This window comes from Podarcis pityusensis (genome assembly GCF_964106645.2).
Source record: "Podarcis pityusensis genome assembly, chromosome: 13".
In the NCBI taxonomy this organism is placed as follows: Eukaryota; Metazoa; Chordata; class Lepidosauria; order Squamata; family Lacertidae; genus Podarcis; species Podarcis pityusensis.
This window is the reverse complement of record NC_138038.1, coordinates 53,561,544-53,575,515: the sequence shown is the minus strand read 5'-3', so window position 1 is coordinate 53,575,515 and position 13,972 is coordinate 53,561,544. Positions and strand designations below refer to the sequence as shown.

General features: G+C 49.9%; 1 protein-coding gene across 2 annotated transcripts in view; it reads left to right on the top strand.

Moving 5' to 3' along the window:
• Window positions 1-12,795, top strand: part of GIGYF1 (GRB10 interacting GYF protein 1) — a 49,018-nt gene extending 36,223 nt beyond the window's left edge. For both annotated transcript variants that reach the window (XM_080979658.1, XM_080979659.1), the window contains exons 20-28: window positions 1,596-1,678; window positions 2,645-2,797; window positions 3,871-3,987; window positions 4,100-4,255; window positions 5,287-5,462; window positions 5,560-5,717; window positions 7,120-7,283; window positions 9,792-9,930; window positions 12,004-12,795. In XM_080979658.1, coding sequence (XP_080835784.1) covers window positions 1,596-1,678; window positions 2,645-2,797; window positions 3,871-3,987; window positions 4,100-4,255; window positions 5,287-5,462; window positions 5,560-5,717; window positions 7,120-7,283; window positions 9,792-9,930; window positions 12,004-12,056 — 1,199 coding nt within the window. In that variant the 3' untranslated portion in view covers window positions 12,057-12,795. The remainder of the gene's footprint in view (window positions 1-1,595; window positions 1,679-2,644; window positions 2,798-3,870; window positions 3,988-4,099; window positions 4,256-5,286; window positions 5,463-5,559; window positions 5,718-7,119; window positions 7,284-9,791; window positions 9,931-12,003) is intronic.
• Window positions 12,796-13,972: the final 1,177 nt, after the last annotated feature.

Below are 13,972 nucleotides of genomic sequence, written 5' to 3'. Positions count from 1 at the left end.
TCCTTACGCACCCCTAACCCCCCGAATGGGATTGTTCCTCAGCTGGCTTGCAAGGTGATTGGATGACCTAAGAATTGCCTGACCCCGCAAGCGCCCGCTCAGCCACTTGGGTCAGTGGAATTGGCACTGCTTCAGATGTTTAGAAAATGGATAATTGTTTTAATCTGTCGTTGCTTTAATTTTTTTTAAATTTTTTTTGTTAGAGCGTTTATTAATTTTCCAATAAAAGACATCCAATTAACATATCAAATCATAATCCAATAAAAAAACAAAAAAATCCAATTGTCTTCCGAATTTACCGTATTTTTCGCTCTATAACATGCACCAGACCACAAACACACCTAGTTTTTGGAGGAGGAAAACAAGAAAAAAAATATTCTGAATCTCAGAAGCCAGAACAGCAAGAGGGATCGCTGTGCAGTGAAAGCAGCAATCCCTCTTGCTGTTCTGGCTTCTGTGATAGCTGCGCAGCCTGCATTCGCTCCATAAGACGCACACACATTTCCCCTTACTTTTTAGGAGGGAAAAAGTGAGTCTTGTAGAGCAAAAAATACGGTAATTCTAATTTTACGACTTCCCACAATCTGAATGTCAAAGCAAACTCCGAATTTCAGTCCTGCCTCTCACGATAGTTCCATATTTCCATATCCGATTTTATCTCTTCAAGCTTCTTGTTGCTTTAAATTTTTAAAAGTCCCAGATTGCTATTATTTTTTCTTCCCCTTTGTTTTATTGTAAACCTCTCCGGAGTTTTTCCCCCTCCTTAAAAAAGAAAGAAAGCAGTGTATAAATTTTGTGAAAGTAAAAAAAGAGAATAAAACAGGATAACTTCCTTATCTTCCAAGCCGGCTCGCCGCTAGCATTCAAAAAGCGAGGCGCAGGCGTCTGGATCTCACAGGGCTCTTCCTTGGGAATTAAGGTTGGGGAGTTTTAATGTTGGTCTCTCGCACACAAGCAAAACAGCAGCTACACGTGCCTCAGTCAAGGGCGTGTGTGTGTGTGTGGTTTTGAGCAACATTCGTTCAATCATCACCTTTCTTTTCCCGTTCGTAGAACTAGAATCACCCTTGGCGTGGGTGGGTCTTCCATTTCCCCGTAGCTCACAGATTAAAGTTCAGCGGTTGCGAAACCTCTATCAAAATACATTCAAAGTCCACTGGGAGAAAAACGCGAGTGCAGGTAGAAGTGTAAGCAGAGCGGCAGGCCTGAGCTTGACTTTACACCCCTGGCTCCCCGAGTTGGCAATGGGGTAACCTGGGATTGGGGGGGGTGTGCTAAGAGCCGGGTTGGGGGGGGGGCCTGGAGGTTTAAATGACCACCAGACGCCAAAAAAGCTGGTATCAGGCTCGTCAAATAACAGACCAGAGGATTTCATTAAACGAAGCGGCTTCAATTGGATTTGAATAAAGGTGCAATTAATCGCCACTGTTTTGAGTTTTACCTTCCAGGGTTGGGCAAACCACTGTTCTGAACAATGCTTTTTATAGGGTTGGGGGGCACTGGACACGAGGGGATCAAACTCGTGATTTTCATATGGCTAACGCCTCTTCTCTTCTCCCACCCACGGCCTCAAATTCCCTCTTTTCTCTTCCCAGGCGGTGAGGCCAGCTTATGGGATATTCCAATTAATTCTTCAACTCAGGGTCCAATCTTAGAACAACTTCAACTGCAACATAAAGTGAGTTGCGCGTTGCGTGGCGGGGAATCTGCCTTGCCCGCGGAAGGTGCCCCGGACTGATCCCCAATGGCATAATAATAATAATAATAATAATAATAATAATAATAATAATAATAATTTATACCCCGCCCTCCCCAGCCAAGGCTGGGCTCAAGGCAGCTAACAAGCAATAATAAAAACAAGTTGAATGAATACAACTTAAAAACAAGATTAAAATACAACATTAAAATGTTGAAACATTAAAATATTAAAATGCAGCCTCATCACAGGAGGAGAAAGGAAAAAGAAAAAAAGAAAGAGGGGGAGGGAATCAAATTGGCTCCAAGCCAAAGGCCAGGCAGAACAACTCTGTCTTCCAGGCCCTGCGGAAAGAAATCAGATCCTGCAGGGCCCTGGTCTCATGAGGCAGAGCATTACACCAGGCCGGGGCCAGTGCTGAAAAGGCCCTGGCTCTGGTTGAGGCTAATCTGACTTCCTTAGGGCCCGGGACCACTAGGGTGTTGCTATTTATGGACCTTGAGGCTCTCCGTGGGGCATACTGGAAGAGGCGATCCCATAGGTACAAGGGTCCTAGGCCGTGAAGGGCTTGAAAGGTCAAAAGCAGCACCTTAAATCTGACCCTGTACTCCACCGGGAGCCAGTGCAGCTGGAAAAGCGCTGGGTGAATATGCTCCCATGGCAGAGACCCCGTAAGGAGCCTCGCTGCAGCATTCTGCACCCGCTGGAGTTTCTGGGTCAGCTTCAAGGCCAGCCCCGCGTGGAGCGAATTACAGTAGTCAAGCCTGGAGGTGGCCGTCGCATGGATCACTGTGGCCAGGTCACCTTCAGACAGACTTCCCCGCCTGAAACCCTGGGGCCACTCTGGGCAGGTGGCGCTGCGCTCGATGGGACCCCCGGCCGCCTGGTTCTGTTCAAGGCGGCTCCTCGCCCCCTAACCGGCTTGTCCAACCCCTTCCCACCCCACAGCTACAAGAGCGGAGAGGCGCCGAACTCAGGGCTAAGAGGGACGAGGACGAGCGGAAACGGCGCCAGGAGGAGCAGAAGCGCCGCGAGGAGGAGGAGGTGTTCCGGCGCAAGCAGGCAAGGGCAGCCAGCGCCAGCACGGCCTCCCATGCGCAGGTGGGGCCCCAGCCCGATAGCTCTCCTTCTTCCCCGGCCCAGGCAGCCCTCCCTCTTCCTCCAGCTCAGACCCCTTGCGAGCGTGTGGGCCCACGGGAACTCTTGTCCTGTGGGTGTTCAGTGGCTTCCTTCCTCTCCCCCCCCCCCCTTTCTGAAGGCTCTGGGACTTGGCCTGGGTGGGGGTGCTGTTTGGAAGAAAGTGGGGGCCTTCTTTGGGTGGCTTTTGGGGAAAAATTCATATTTATTTTTGGAATTTGCATTTTATTTGTTAACATTCTTATATTACACGGTAAACGTTGTCATATTACATTACAGGACTTACTATAATTTCCAATACGTATACAAAAAAAAATTATGGTAAACGTCACATTACAGGGCTTACTATAATATAATTTCCAACATGTATAGAAAAAAAAATTATGGGATGCGGGTGGCGCTGTGGGTTAAACCACAGAGCCTAGGGCTTGCCGATCAGAAGGTCGGCGGTTCGAATCCCCGCGACGGGGTGAGCTCCCGTTGCTCGGTCCTTGCTCCTGCCAACCTAGCAGTTCAAAAGCATGTCAAAGTGCAAGTAGATAAATAGGTACTGCTCCGGCGGGAAGGTAAACGGCGTTTCCGTGGGCTGCTCTGGTTTGCCAGAAGCGGCTTAGTCCTGCTGGCCACATGACCCGGAAGCTGTACGCCGGCTCCCTCGGCCAATAAAGCGAGATGAGCGCCGCAACCCCAGAGTACGGCTGCTTCCTCGGCCGATAAAGCCTGACGTATTAGCGTTGGGCTATTGTGTCTACTATTTGGCCTTCATAGCATAGGCTGTCGACGGCGGTATATAGGCTGATATTTTGCTAGTTGGGGTTGGGTGGAACGGGGGGTATCGATTGTAGGACAGGCTCCTCTAGGTTGATATGGGACACCGTCAAGTCCTTTGAGTTTCAAGTTTTTCACTTGTAGTTCTCTGGCGGAAAGCACTGTATAGGTAACTATCAATGTTCAGGGCTTAGCATAGTAGGGTATCTAATCTTAGTTTGTTTCTAAGCTTTTGTGTGGAGTTAATTCCCTCTCTCCTCTGCCTCCAGCTACCCTCTTCCTCGTCGTGGGGCCAGCAGTCCGTGAACAGCTCTTCCTCCACCCAGAATAGCTTCAGCATCTCGGATATCCAGAAACTGGGGGACGTGCGGGCCTTGCGGGAAGAGGTGAGTTGTGCTCTGGTGCAGGTTTTTGGGTGGGGTGGCCCTCCTGGATTGCCAGGCGCCAGGCTCACTCCTCGCCTTCCCTTCTTGACGCCTCTCCTCCCCCCCCCCCCAGTGCCGCCACCAGGAGCTCCTGAAGCTGATCCAGCAGCAGCAGAACTCTCACCCGCTGTGGACCAAGCAGAACGTCTCCATGAAAGCCCTGCTGGAATTGCAGCAAGAGACTGAGAGGCACATGCAGAAACAGCAGCAGAGGGCGCAGCAGAGAGCCGTGAGTAACCCCCCCCACGCTCCCCCCCCGGGGGCAGCTTGAGAGGACCCAGCCAGGCGAAGGAAGGAATAATAATAATAATTTATTATTTGTACCCCGCCCATCTGGCTGGGTTTCCCCAGCCACTCTGGGGCGGCTTCCAACAATGATTAAAAACACATCAAAATGTCACACATCAAAAACTTCCCTGAACAGGGCTGCCAGTTTACCTGTGTAAAGGGCCTTCGATGACGACGTACTGAGTTTCCCCAGCCACTCTGGGCTGCTTCTAACAAAGTATAAAAACGCCGTAAGACATCCAGCGTCAAAAGCTTCCCTAAACAGGGCTGCCTTCAGGTGTCTTCTAAAAGTCAGATAGTTGTTTATTTCCTTGACATCTGGTGGGAGGGCGTTCCACGGGGCGGGTGCCACCACCAAGAAGGCCTCGTGCCTGGTTCCCTGTAAGCTCGCTTCTCACAGTGAGGGAACCGCCAGAAGGCCCTCGGAGCTGGACCTCAGTGTCCGGGCAGAACAATGGGGGTGGAGACGCTCCTTCAGGTCTACTGGGCCTTTGAGGCCATTTAGGGCTTTCAAGGTCAGCACCAACACTTTGAATTGTGCTTGGAAATGTACTGGGAGCCAATGTAGGTCTTTCAGGACCGGTGTTATACGGTCTCTCAGTCCCCAGTCTAGCTGCCACATTCTGGATTAGTTGCAGTTTCCGGGTCACCTTCAAAGTAGCCCCACGTAGAGCGCATTGCAGTAGTCCAAGCGGGAGATACCGTTTTTCCACTCTATAAGGTGCACCAGAGCATAAGATGCACCTAAGTTTTTGGAGGAGGAAAATAAGGAAAAAAGTATTCTGAATCCCAGAAGCCAGAGCAGCAAGAGTATAAATAATAAATTCTATTCTATTCTATAAGTAATTATTATTATTATTATTATTATTATTATTATTATTATTATTATTGGTGTTGGTGGTGGTGTTATTTCAGCAGCAGCTGTGTTGGGCTTCTGCAAGCAGGTTCCAGCTTCTCCCTTTCTCCCCGTAGCACGGCGGCCACAGTCTGACCAGCCTCCCATCTCAGTGGGGGGCTGACTCGAGCCCGCTGTGGGGAGCCCATGAGAAGAACAGCTCCATCAGCCTCTGGGAGGAGAGCATGAAGAACGCCGGCCCCCTTGCCCGGAGCCTGGGCTTGAAGAACAGCCGCAGCAGCCCGTCCCTGGGGTGAGCAGCGGGGCGGGCGGGCGGTGGGGCTTGGCCAGGGGAGAGGGGCAGGATCCGACCTCTCTCACACGCACATCCTGGTCTCCTTCCCTTCCAGGGACACGTACACCGCCTCCTGTCGTCAGAGCCGGAAGAAGACGGACGAGGAGGAGAAGCTGCTGAAGCTGCTTCAGGGAATCCACAAGCCGCAGGACGGTTTCACGCAGTGGTGTGAGCAAATGCTCCATGCCCTCAATACCTCCAGCAACCTTGATGGTATGGGGGGAGGCGGGAGGGGGAGGGGGGAGAAGTGGAAGAGGAGGGACAGCAGGACAGGGGCCCCCCTCCCCCCCCCAGGCTGCCCCGGGGTGGATCAGAAGGAGGGTAGCGCAGGCCCAGAGGCGGTCAGTCGAGAAAACCCCGGACCTCAGCGGGGGTTGGGATAGATGACCCCCCGGTGTCCCCTCCAGCTCCACGAAAAAGCTGTTTTTTGGTGCCAGATTTTAGCAGCGCGGGAGGGGGCGGTTTTAACGGCACCTGCGTGGATCCTTGCTTCGCGCATGGAAGAGGGTGGAGGGAGGTTGTGAATACAGGCACCCCCCAAAAAAAATTTTAGCTGGAATTTTGGAGGGTGACCCCCGAGCAGCCTCAGCAAAGCCCTGTTACATCTCTGCCTCGTGAGGAGACCCTCCCTGGAGCCCAAAGGGGGCGTCCTCTTCAGGGTCCAGGGAAGGCCTCCTCGTGAGTTGGAAGCACTGTGAGGCAGGCTCCCCCCCCCCAACTTAACGCCCATTTTGCGTAAACGGGAAGTCATCTGTAATAAATGGGAACAAATAAAGCATGTTTTTAAAAGCAGTTGTCCCACAAAGACTGCATGTATACAGTCTTCGGGTTACAGCCGCTTCAGGTTGCGGTTTTTTTGGGTTGTGGACCGCCGAAACTCGGAAGTACGGGTTACTTCCAGGTTTCGGCGGTCGTGCATGCACAGAAGCGCTAAGTCGCACTTTGCACATGTGCAGAAGTGCCAAATCCAGTATACCTTAAGGAGTGTCTCCACCCCTCACTGTGAGAAGCAAAGCTACAGGGAACCAGGCAGAGGGCCTTCTCGGTGGTGGCGCCCGCCCTGTGGAACGCCCTCCCACCAGATGCCAAAGAGAACAATAACTACCAGACTTTTAGAAGACATCTGAAGGCAGCCCTGTTTAGGCAAGCTTTTAATGTATTACAATATTTTAATATTTTTTTGGAAGCCGCCCAGAGTGGCTGGGGAAGCCTAGCCAGGTGGGCGGGGAATAAATAATAAATTATTACTATTATTATTATAAATCACAACCCGGTGTGCGCAGACGCGGGTTGCGAACGTGCATCCCACACGGATCACGTTTGCAACCCGAGCGTCCACTGTACATAGAAAAACGCAAAGAAATAAAAGCCAAGACTCTTCCCCTTGTTCCGCCCATCCCAACCCAGACAGAGGCCTTGCTGTGTTCTATTGGTTATCATTTGCAGCCGGGAGGGAGGGTTGATGTTTTCTCCCCCTCTTTCCACGCATCCATGTAGGGAAGGATGGGAATCCCCCCCCCCTTTCCCCTGCGATAGGATGTGGCAATATCCTGTTTCTCCTCTTCTCTCTTCCGCCACCCTCTCCCCCACCCCCCAAAACACCACCCCAACCCAGTCCCCACTGTGGTGGCCTTCCTGAAGGAGGTGGAGTCTCCCTACGACGTCCACGACTGCATCCGCTCCTACCTGGGAGACACGGTGGAAGCCAAAGAGTTCGCGAAGCAGTTCCTGGAGCGCCGTGCCAAGCAGAGAGCCAGCCAGCAGCGCCAGCAGCAGCAGGTGAGCGGCGCTCGGTTGCGGGAACCAGCCATCGATCTCCCACCCCCAGGTGTCAACATATGCAGAAGAGGGCAAGGGTCACGTTTGACTTGAGAACAGGCAGCTTCCCAAAAAACAGCAAGGTTTGGTAGAGTGGCCGTATTTTGAAGAGCAAAAAACTGGACGCATTTGCCGACTTCTGCTTACCTACAGATCACTGACGACACTCGTTTTAAATACCGTATTTTTCGCTCCATAAGACGCACTTCTTTTTTCTTCCTAAAAAGTAAGGGGAAATGTCTGTGCGTCTTACGGAGCGGATGCATGGTCCCTGGAGCCGAATTGCCCAGGGGCAAAAAGCAGATCATGCTTCTTTTTTTGAAAGAGGGAAGGGGGTGTTGAAATAAAGTCGCTGATTGTTTGCCAATTGGGGAGAAAGATAAGGGACGCTAGAGATAAAGGAGGCTGCCTGGGAGGGGGGAGGTAAAGACAGCAAACTTGCGAAGGGGGGAAACAGGAAGACTAAAGCAATAAGGAGAGAAATGAGAAGAAAAGGAGGAGCAAAAAACTCTCCAGCAAAGGAAAATACACTAAGGGAAACAAGAGGGAAGGGGGTATTGAAAGGAAGGGATCGGAAGAGAGATAAGGGAGGCTAGCGATAAAGGAGGCTGCCTGGGAGGGGGGAGGTAAAAGCCCATGGATCCTCAGGATTTTTACATTGGGTCACCCCAAATTCACCATCAGATCACATGGCATGTCCATGGCTACAGGCTGCACCAAAAAAATCACGCATCCACTGTTTCCTGGGGCCGCAAGTGGCGCAAAACCGTGGTTACAAAGCACGGATCCACATGGATCCTCAGGATTTTTGCAGTGGGTCACCCCAAATTCACCATCAGATCACATGTCTGTGGCCACAGCATGAACCACAAAAATCATACCTCCACTGTTTTGTTCAGAATATTTTTTTTCTTGTTTTCCTCCTCTAAAAACTAGGTGCGTGTTATGGAGTGAAAAATACGGTATATAGGATATAGAATCTCTGATACATTGCTAGTAGCAACGTTTGTACTGTCAAAAACATAATAATAATAATAATAATAATACGTATTGCTCCCTCACTTCCCACATGAAAGTATTTGGGCTCACGTCTTAGTGGACACCAGCGCGCACAGAACAATTTATTAAACTGGTTAACGTACGCCTGTGCTCTCCTTAAGGGCGGGGGCATGTTAACTCTTGCCCTCCCAGGCTCCTCCAAGATCTTGTAAGCTGAGCCAGAGTCCTTTTAGTTCAGCCGCAAGAAAAGGGATTTATACAGTAGGTAGGGAGTTTTAAGATGCTGCTCTGTTGTGATTCTCTGCTGCAGACTAGCTTAGCCGGCCGCCTTAAATCTGAGTCACTAGCAAAATTTTCTTGGGTTACTGTAGACAAAAAAACCAAGCAGAAAAACCCGGACATTTTGCCAAATTTGTAAAATCCGCCCGGACAGAAATTTTAATCCTGAAAAAGAGGTTGCGTCCAGTAGCCCTTGTGAGGAGCAAAAGGAAGTGAGCCTCATCAAGTACTCAATTTTATATAGTAAAGGTAAAGGGACCCCTGACCATTAGCTCCAGCCGTGGCCGACTCTGGGGTTGCGGTGCTCATCTTGCTTTACTGGCCAAGGGAGCCGGCGTACAGCTTCCGGGTCATGTGGCCAGCAGGACTAAGCCGCTTCTGGCAAACCAGAGCAGCTCACAGAAATGCCGTTTACCTTCCCGCCGGAGCGGTACCTATTTATCTACTTGCACTTTGACGTGCTTTCGAACTGCTAGGTGGGCAGCAGCAGGGACTGAGCAACGGGAGCTCACCCCGTCATTGCGGGGATTCGAACTACCGACCTTCTGATCAGCAAGTCCTAGGCTCAGTGGTTTAACCCACAGCGCCACCCACGTCCTTCAATTTATTTATATATATACCGTATTTTTCGCCCTATAAGACGCACCAGACCACAAGACACACCTAGTTTTTGGAGGAGGAAAACAAGAAAAAAAATATTCTGAATCTCAGAAGCCAGAACAGCAAGAGGGATCGCTGCGCAGGGAAAGCAGCAATCCCTCTTGCTGTTCTGGCTTCTGGGATAGCTGCGCAGCCTGCATTCGCTCCATAAGACGCACACACATTTCCCCTTTTTAGGAGGGAAAAAGTGAGTCTCATAGAGCAAAAAATACTGTATATATATATGTGTGTGTGTGTGTGTGTCTTTGTCTTTGGCTGCCAGCTCGGCTGATATGGTGCCCCAGTGATCTGGCTCTCACCTGCCTGCACTGAAGGCTGTCAGTTACTCCTCACTCCTTCACCTGAAGATCGCCGGGTGCTTCACAACGTAAGAACACAAAATGCACAATGAAAACAAGCGAAAACAAAGGCCCCTCCTACAAACGCCGTTAAAAGGACATGGAGTGTTAAATCAGCCGAGCGCCTGGCTTTGCGCCCTGGGCGTTTTTGTCCGGTCTCCCTTCAAGCCATGCCCTTTTGTGTTCCTCGCAGGAAGCCTGGCTGTCCTCCAGCAGCCTGCAGTCCCTCTTCCAGTCCAACCACAGCCCCAAGGCCCCGTCCTTCGAGAACAGCCAAGCCGCCAAGATCAAGAGGCGCCCGATGATGCTTCACGCAGACCCCAGCATCCTGGGTGAGAGGCCTGGCGGTGGGCGAGCCCTGGGCCTCCGGGGGTGGAGGGATAGGGGGCTGGGACTGGGGCTCCTGTGGGGTACGGGAACGGGAGCTGGGTAGTGGGAACCATGGCTGTCAACTTTCAGATTTGAAAATAAGGGATCAGCAGCCTCACCTGTCCCGGGGACAGTCTACGGGATATCTAACAATCTGGGATAGCTGCGGGAAACGGCGCTGGAATAAGAGAATTTCCCGCAAAAAGAGGGAAGGTTGGGAACCCCCTTCCCCCTCCAAACCCCCACCCCAAGGGAGGGTCCCTAAAACTCCCACCCCAGGGTCCTTAACCCATTTTTGTCTGGAGTGCCTTGCCTGCTCCAGTTCTGTTGCCTTAATTCCTGTAGGGCTGCAGTTTCCAGCATGGGGCAAACGCCCCATAGGGGGGCAATTTGATTTTTAAGGGGGGGCAATTTGGAAGCTTGTTTAGACTATGGTTACCAGATTTTTTTCAATGAATCCGGGGGGACACTTTTTTTTTTTTTTTTTTTTTTTTTTGGAAGCTGAGTAGCAACAGGGAGTCAGTACAGTGGTACCTCGGGTTAAGTACTTAATTCGTTCCAGAGGTCCGTACTTAACCTGAAACTGTGAAGCACCACTAATGGGGCCTCCCGCTGCCGCTGCACAATTTCTGTTCTCATCCTGAAGCAAAGTTCTTAACCCGAGGTACTATTTCTGGGTTAGCGGAGTCTGTAACCTGAAGCATCTGTAACCCGAGGTACCACTCTAGTGGGGGTGATGAGGCAAAAGACCCTTGGGCCAAGCACACATGCATATTGTATAAAGGCGCAAAGCCCTTCTTTGACACCCTGTGAAACATAAATCGGCAGTTTTTTTAAAAAAACCGGGCAATGGCACGCCACACGCCCGTGACTCCCAAGCCTTCCCCAATCTCCTACCCCCTTTGTTTTGACAGATCAGGAAAGGCTCTGGAGTCACGGGCAGGCAGCCGTTGTCCAGGAGGGGCCAGCCCGGTAGCGCAGTTGGCTCTGGCCAGATTCAGGAGCTGCTCGCTGCTGTGGCGCAGGAAAAATGGCGGGCGCCACGACAGCGAGCAGTTCCTGAAACCAGCCAGAGCCAGCTCCGGGCTGCTGAGGCTGCCGCTGCCACGTTTCCCGGGGACAGATTTGCAAATCCGGGAGCTGTCCCCGGGAACCGGGGACGTCTGGTAACCCTAGTTTAGACCAAGTTGATTGCCTTTTAGGCTTCCTCCACGTGAATAGGAGTTCACTTTCTGAATAACAAGAATCACTGTAATTTCCCATGCATAAGACTATATAGTCATACCTCAGGTTACAGCTGCTTCAGGTTGTGTTTTTTCTGACTGCCAAAAACCAGAAGTACCGGAATGGGTTACTTCCGCGTTTCGGCAGTTGCGCATGCGCAGGAGTGCCAAATCGCAAACCGCGCATGCGTAGACGCAGGTTGCGAACATGCACCGTGCACAGATCACATTCGCAACATGAGCGTCCGCTGTATTCCCCCCCCCCCCCAAATTTCTTAAGTTTAAAATTGGGGCTCGTCTTACACACGGAACGTTGCAATTATTTATTTCTTAATTCTGGGCTCAAAAAATAGGGGTCGTCTTACATATGGGGGCGTCTTACACATGGAAAAATACGGTACAGTGGTACCTTGGGTTACCAACGCTTCAGGTTACAGACTCCGCTAACCCAGAAATAGTGCTTCAGGTTAAGAACTTTGCTTCAGGATGAGAACAGAAATCATGCTCCAGCGGTGCGGCGGCAGCAGGAGGCCCCGTTAGCTAAAGTGGTGCTTCAGGTTAAGAACACTTTCAGGTTAAGAACGGACCTCCGGAACGAATTAAGTACTTAACCCGAGGTACCACTGTATATGTCACAGGGGGCATCAGGATTTTTAGAGATGCTTCGGTGGGGCATGCCCCCAGAAAGGTGGGGAACCACTGCTATGGGCTTCCAGGATGGGGAATGGTTGGGGGGCGGAAGGATGGGTCAGATAGATTTGGGGGGGGGGGGCGCTGTCCTCCTGCCTGACGGGCCGTGTCTTCCCCTTCCAGGTTACGCTCTTCACGGCTCCTCGAGCGAGCTGGAAACGGTGGAGGACTACTGACTCACAGCAATAGGAATATCTCTTCGTTTTCATCTCTCTGTGTCTATATCTCTTCTCTTCTCTCTCTCTCTCTCTCTATCTCTGCCGCTGCTGCCTTGATCTAACCAATTTCAGTCTCGGCTGAATGTGCACTGCAAGAGAGGCGGCCAGGTGCCCCCATCCCAATCATCACCCCCCCTTCCCCTCCTGGACCGGAGGGCGGAAGTCGTGGGGAGGGAGCGGTCAGTGGCGGCAACGGTCAGTTGGACACCGGCCAGGAGGAGGATGTTAAGCACTTCTTTCCTTACGAGAAAAAAACAAAAAACAAAAATAAGCACCTTAACGAACAAAAAACTTTTTTTTTTAATGCCGATGCACTTTATCTAAGAAAAGAAAAAAAGAACTTTTTTTTACAGCGACTTGTTAAAAAGGAAAAAGGAAAAAAAAAAGAGGAAAAAAAAGAATTTTTTTTTTGCAATCGAATCGCAGAATTTTTTTTTCTATATACATATATATAAAGAAAATCGTTAAAAAACCTACAAAAATTTTTATCTTTGAGAAGAAAACACTTATTTTTCACACGGGGATAAGTTTTCAGAAAACAAAAAAACGTGAATGGCAATTTCACAAAAGGCTTGATATAAAAAAGATTTATAAGACAAAAAAAAGAAAAACTTGAAGAAATGCACTTAGAAAAAAAAAGGAACTGTGTTTTTTTTTTTTTTACCATTGTTTGGATAACTATATATATATATATAAATATATACATTTGTGTAAATACTGTTCAGACTTGCCCCGCACAGTATATATATTTTCTCTTACGAAGAGGCCATTTTTTATAAGACTTTTTTCTTCTGTTGTTGTTGTCGTCATTTTTTTAAAAAAAGAAAATTGCACAAATGCCTACCCTTTCCCCCCCCCCCCCCACCCTCTGGACATTGCAATTCTGTGTTTTTTTTGTGGATTGTTTTTTTTTTTTATAATCAAAGGGAAAAAAAAGAGGAGGGGGAAAAAAGAGAACTTTGCAAAAAGAGTAATTTTACACTAACGTCGAAGCGGGTTTGCTCGTACCAGAAGCTGCTTTTGCTCTGCAAACCCGGCCCCAAGAATTCCTGTCGGCTCCGGACGAAACCTTCTGGCTCCATCCAAGGAATCCCGCAAAGCGAAGAGCCTTCCTTTTTCTCAAAAGCCGCCTTTTTCGAAATCTCCCCACCTGCGAATTACCGTACAAACCTTTTTCTTACCTGTGTGCTACAGAAGGCGACGCGTTTTTCCCCCCGGCGACTGTTTTGCATGTCTGCATGAGACGCACTTTTTTTTTTTCCATTCTGAGATATAAGGAGAGGAAGGGAAAAACTCCGAAGGGAGAATGGGGAGTTGTGAGTCTTCTGGGGTTTTTGTGCGTTTGCGTGTTTTTGGGTTTTTTTTAAACCTTCCCTACCCTCCTTTCCCACCCCGATTTCTTCCCTTTTTTTTTAAACGTGTACACAGTTGAGAATCAAATCGTTATTGAAAGTATTGTCCCCCACCCCCCTTTCGTTGTTTTGAGGAGAAAAAGACCTGAGTTAATTTACCGACGTCAGGAACTATCTCCCTGGTGCACTCAAAAGCAGAATTGAATGTACTGCATCCTCGGGCGACAATTTCGAAGCTGCAGAACCACGTTTATTTCCCCCCCCCCAAACCCCAAAAGCTGCCTGTTACAAAATGGTGTTTCAAGAGCAACAAAGAGCTGTTTGTAAAGGGGGGGGCGGATGTGCTTCCTTCTTAAAATCTCACTTTAAAACCAGGAAGCCACCGCCAATGTCTTACTCGCGGTCTCCCACTCTCGGGAGAAACTGCGTTTTTAAGAGTAAACTCTTCCCCCCTTCCACACACAATTGCACCCCGATTTAGGGAGCTGACAGTTCGGGGTGTGCTTTTCCTGTGCATATGTA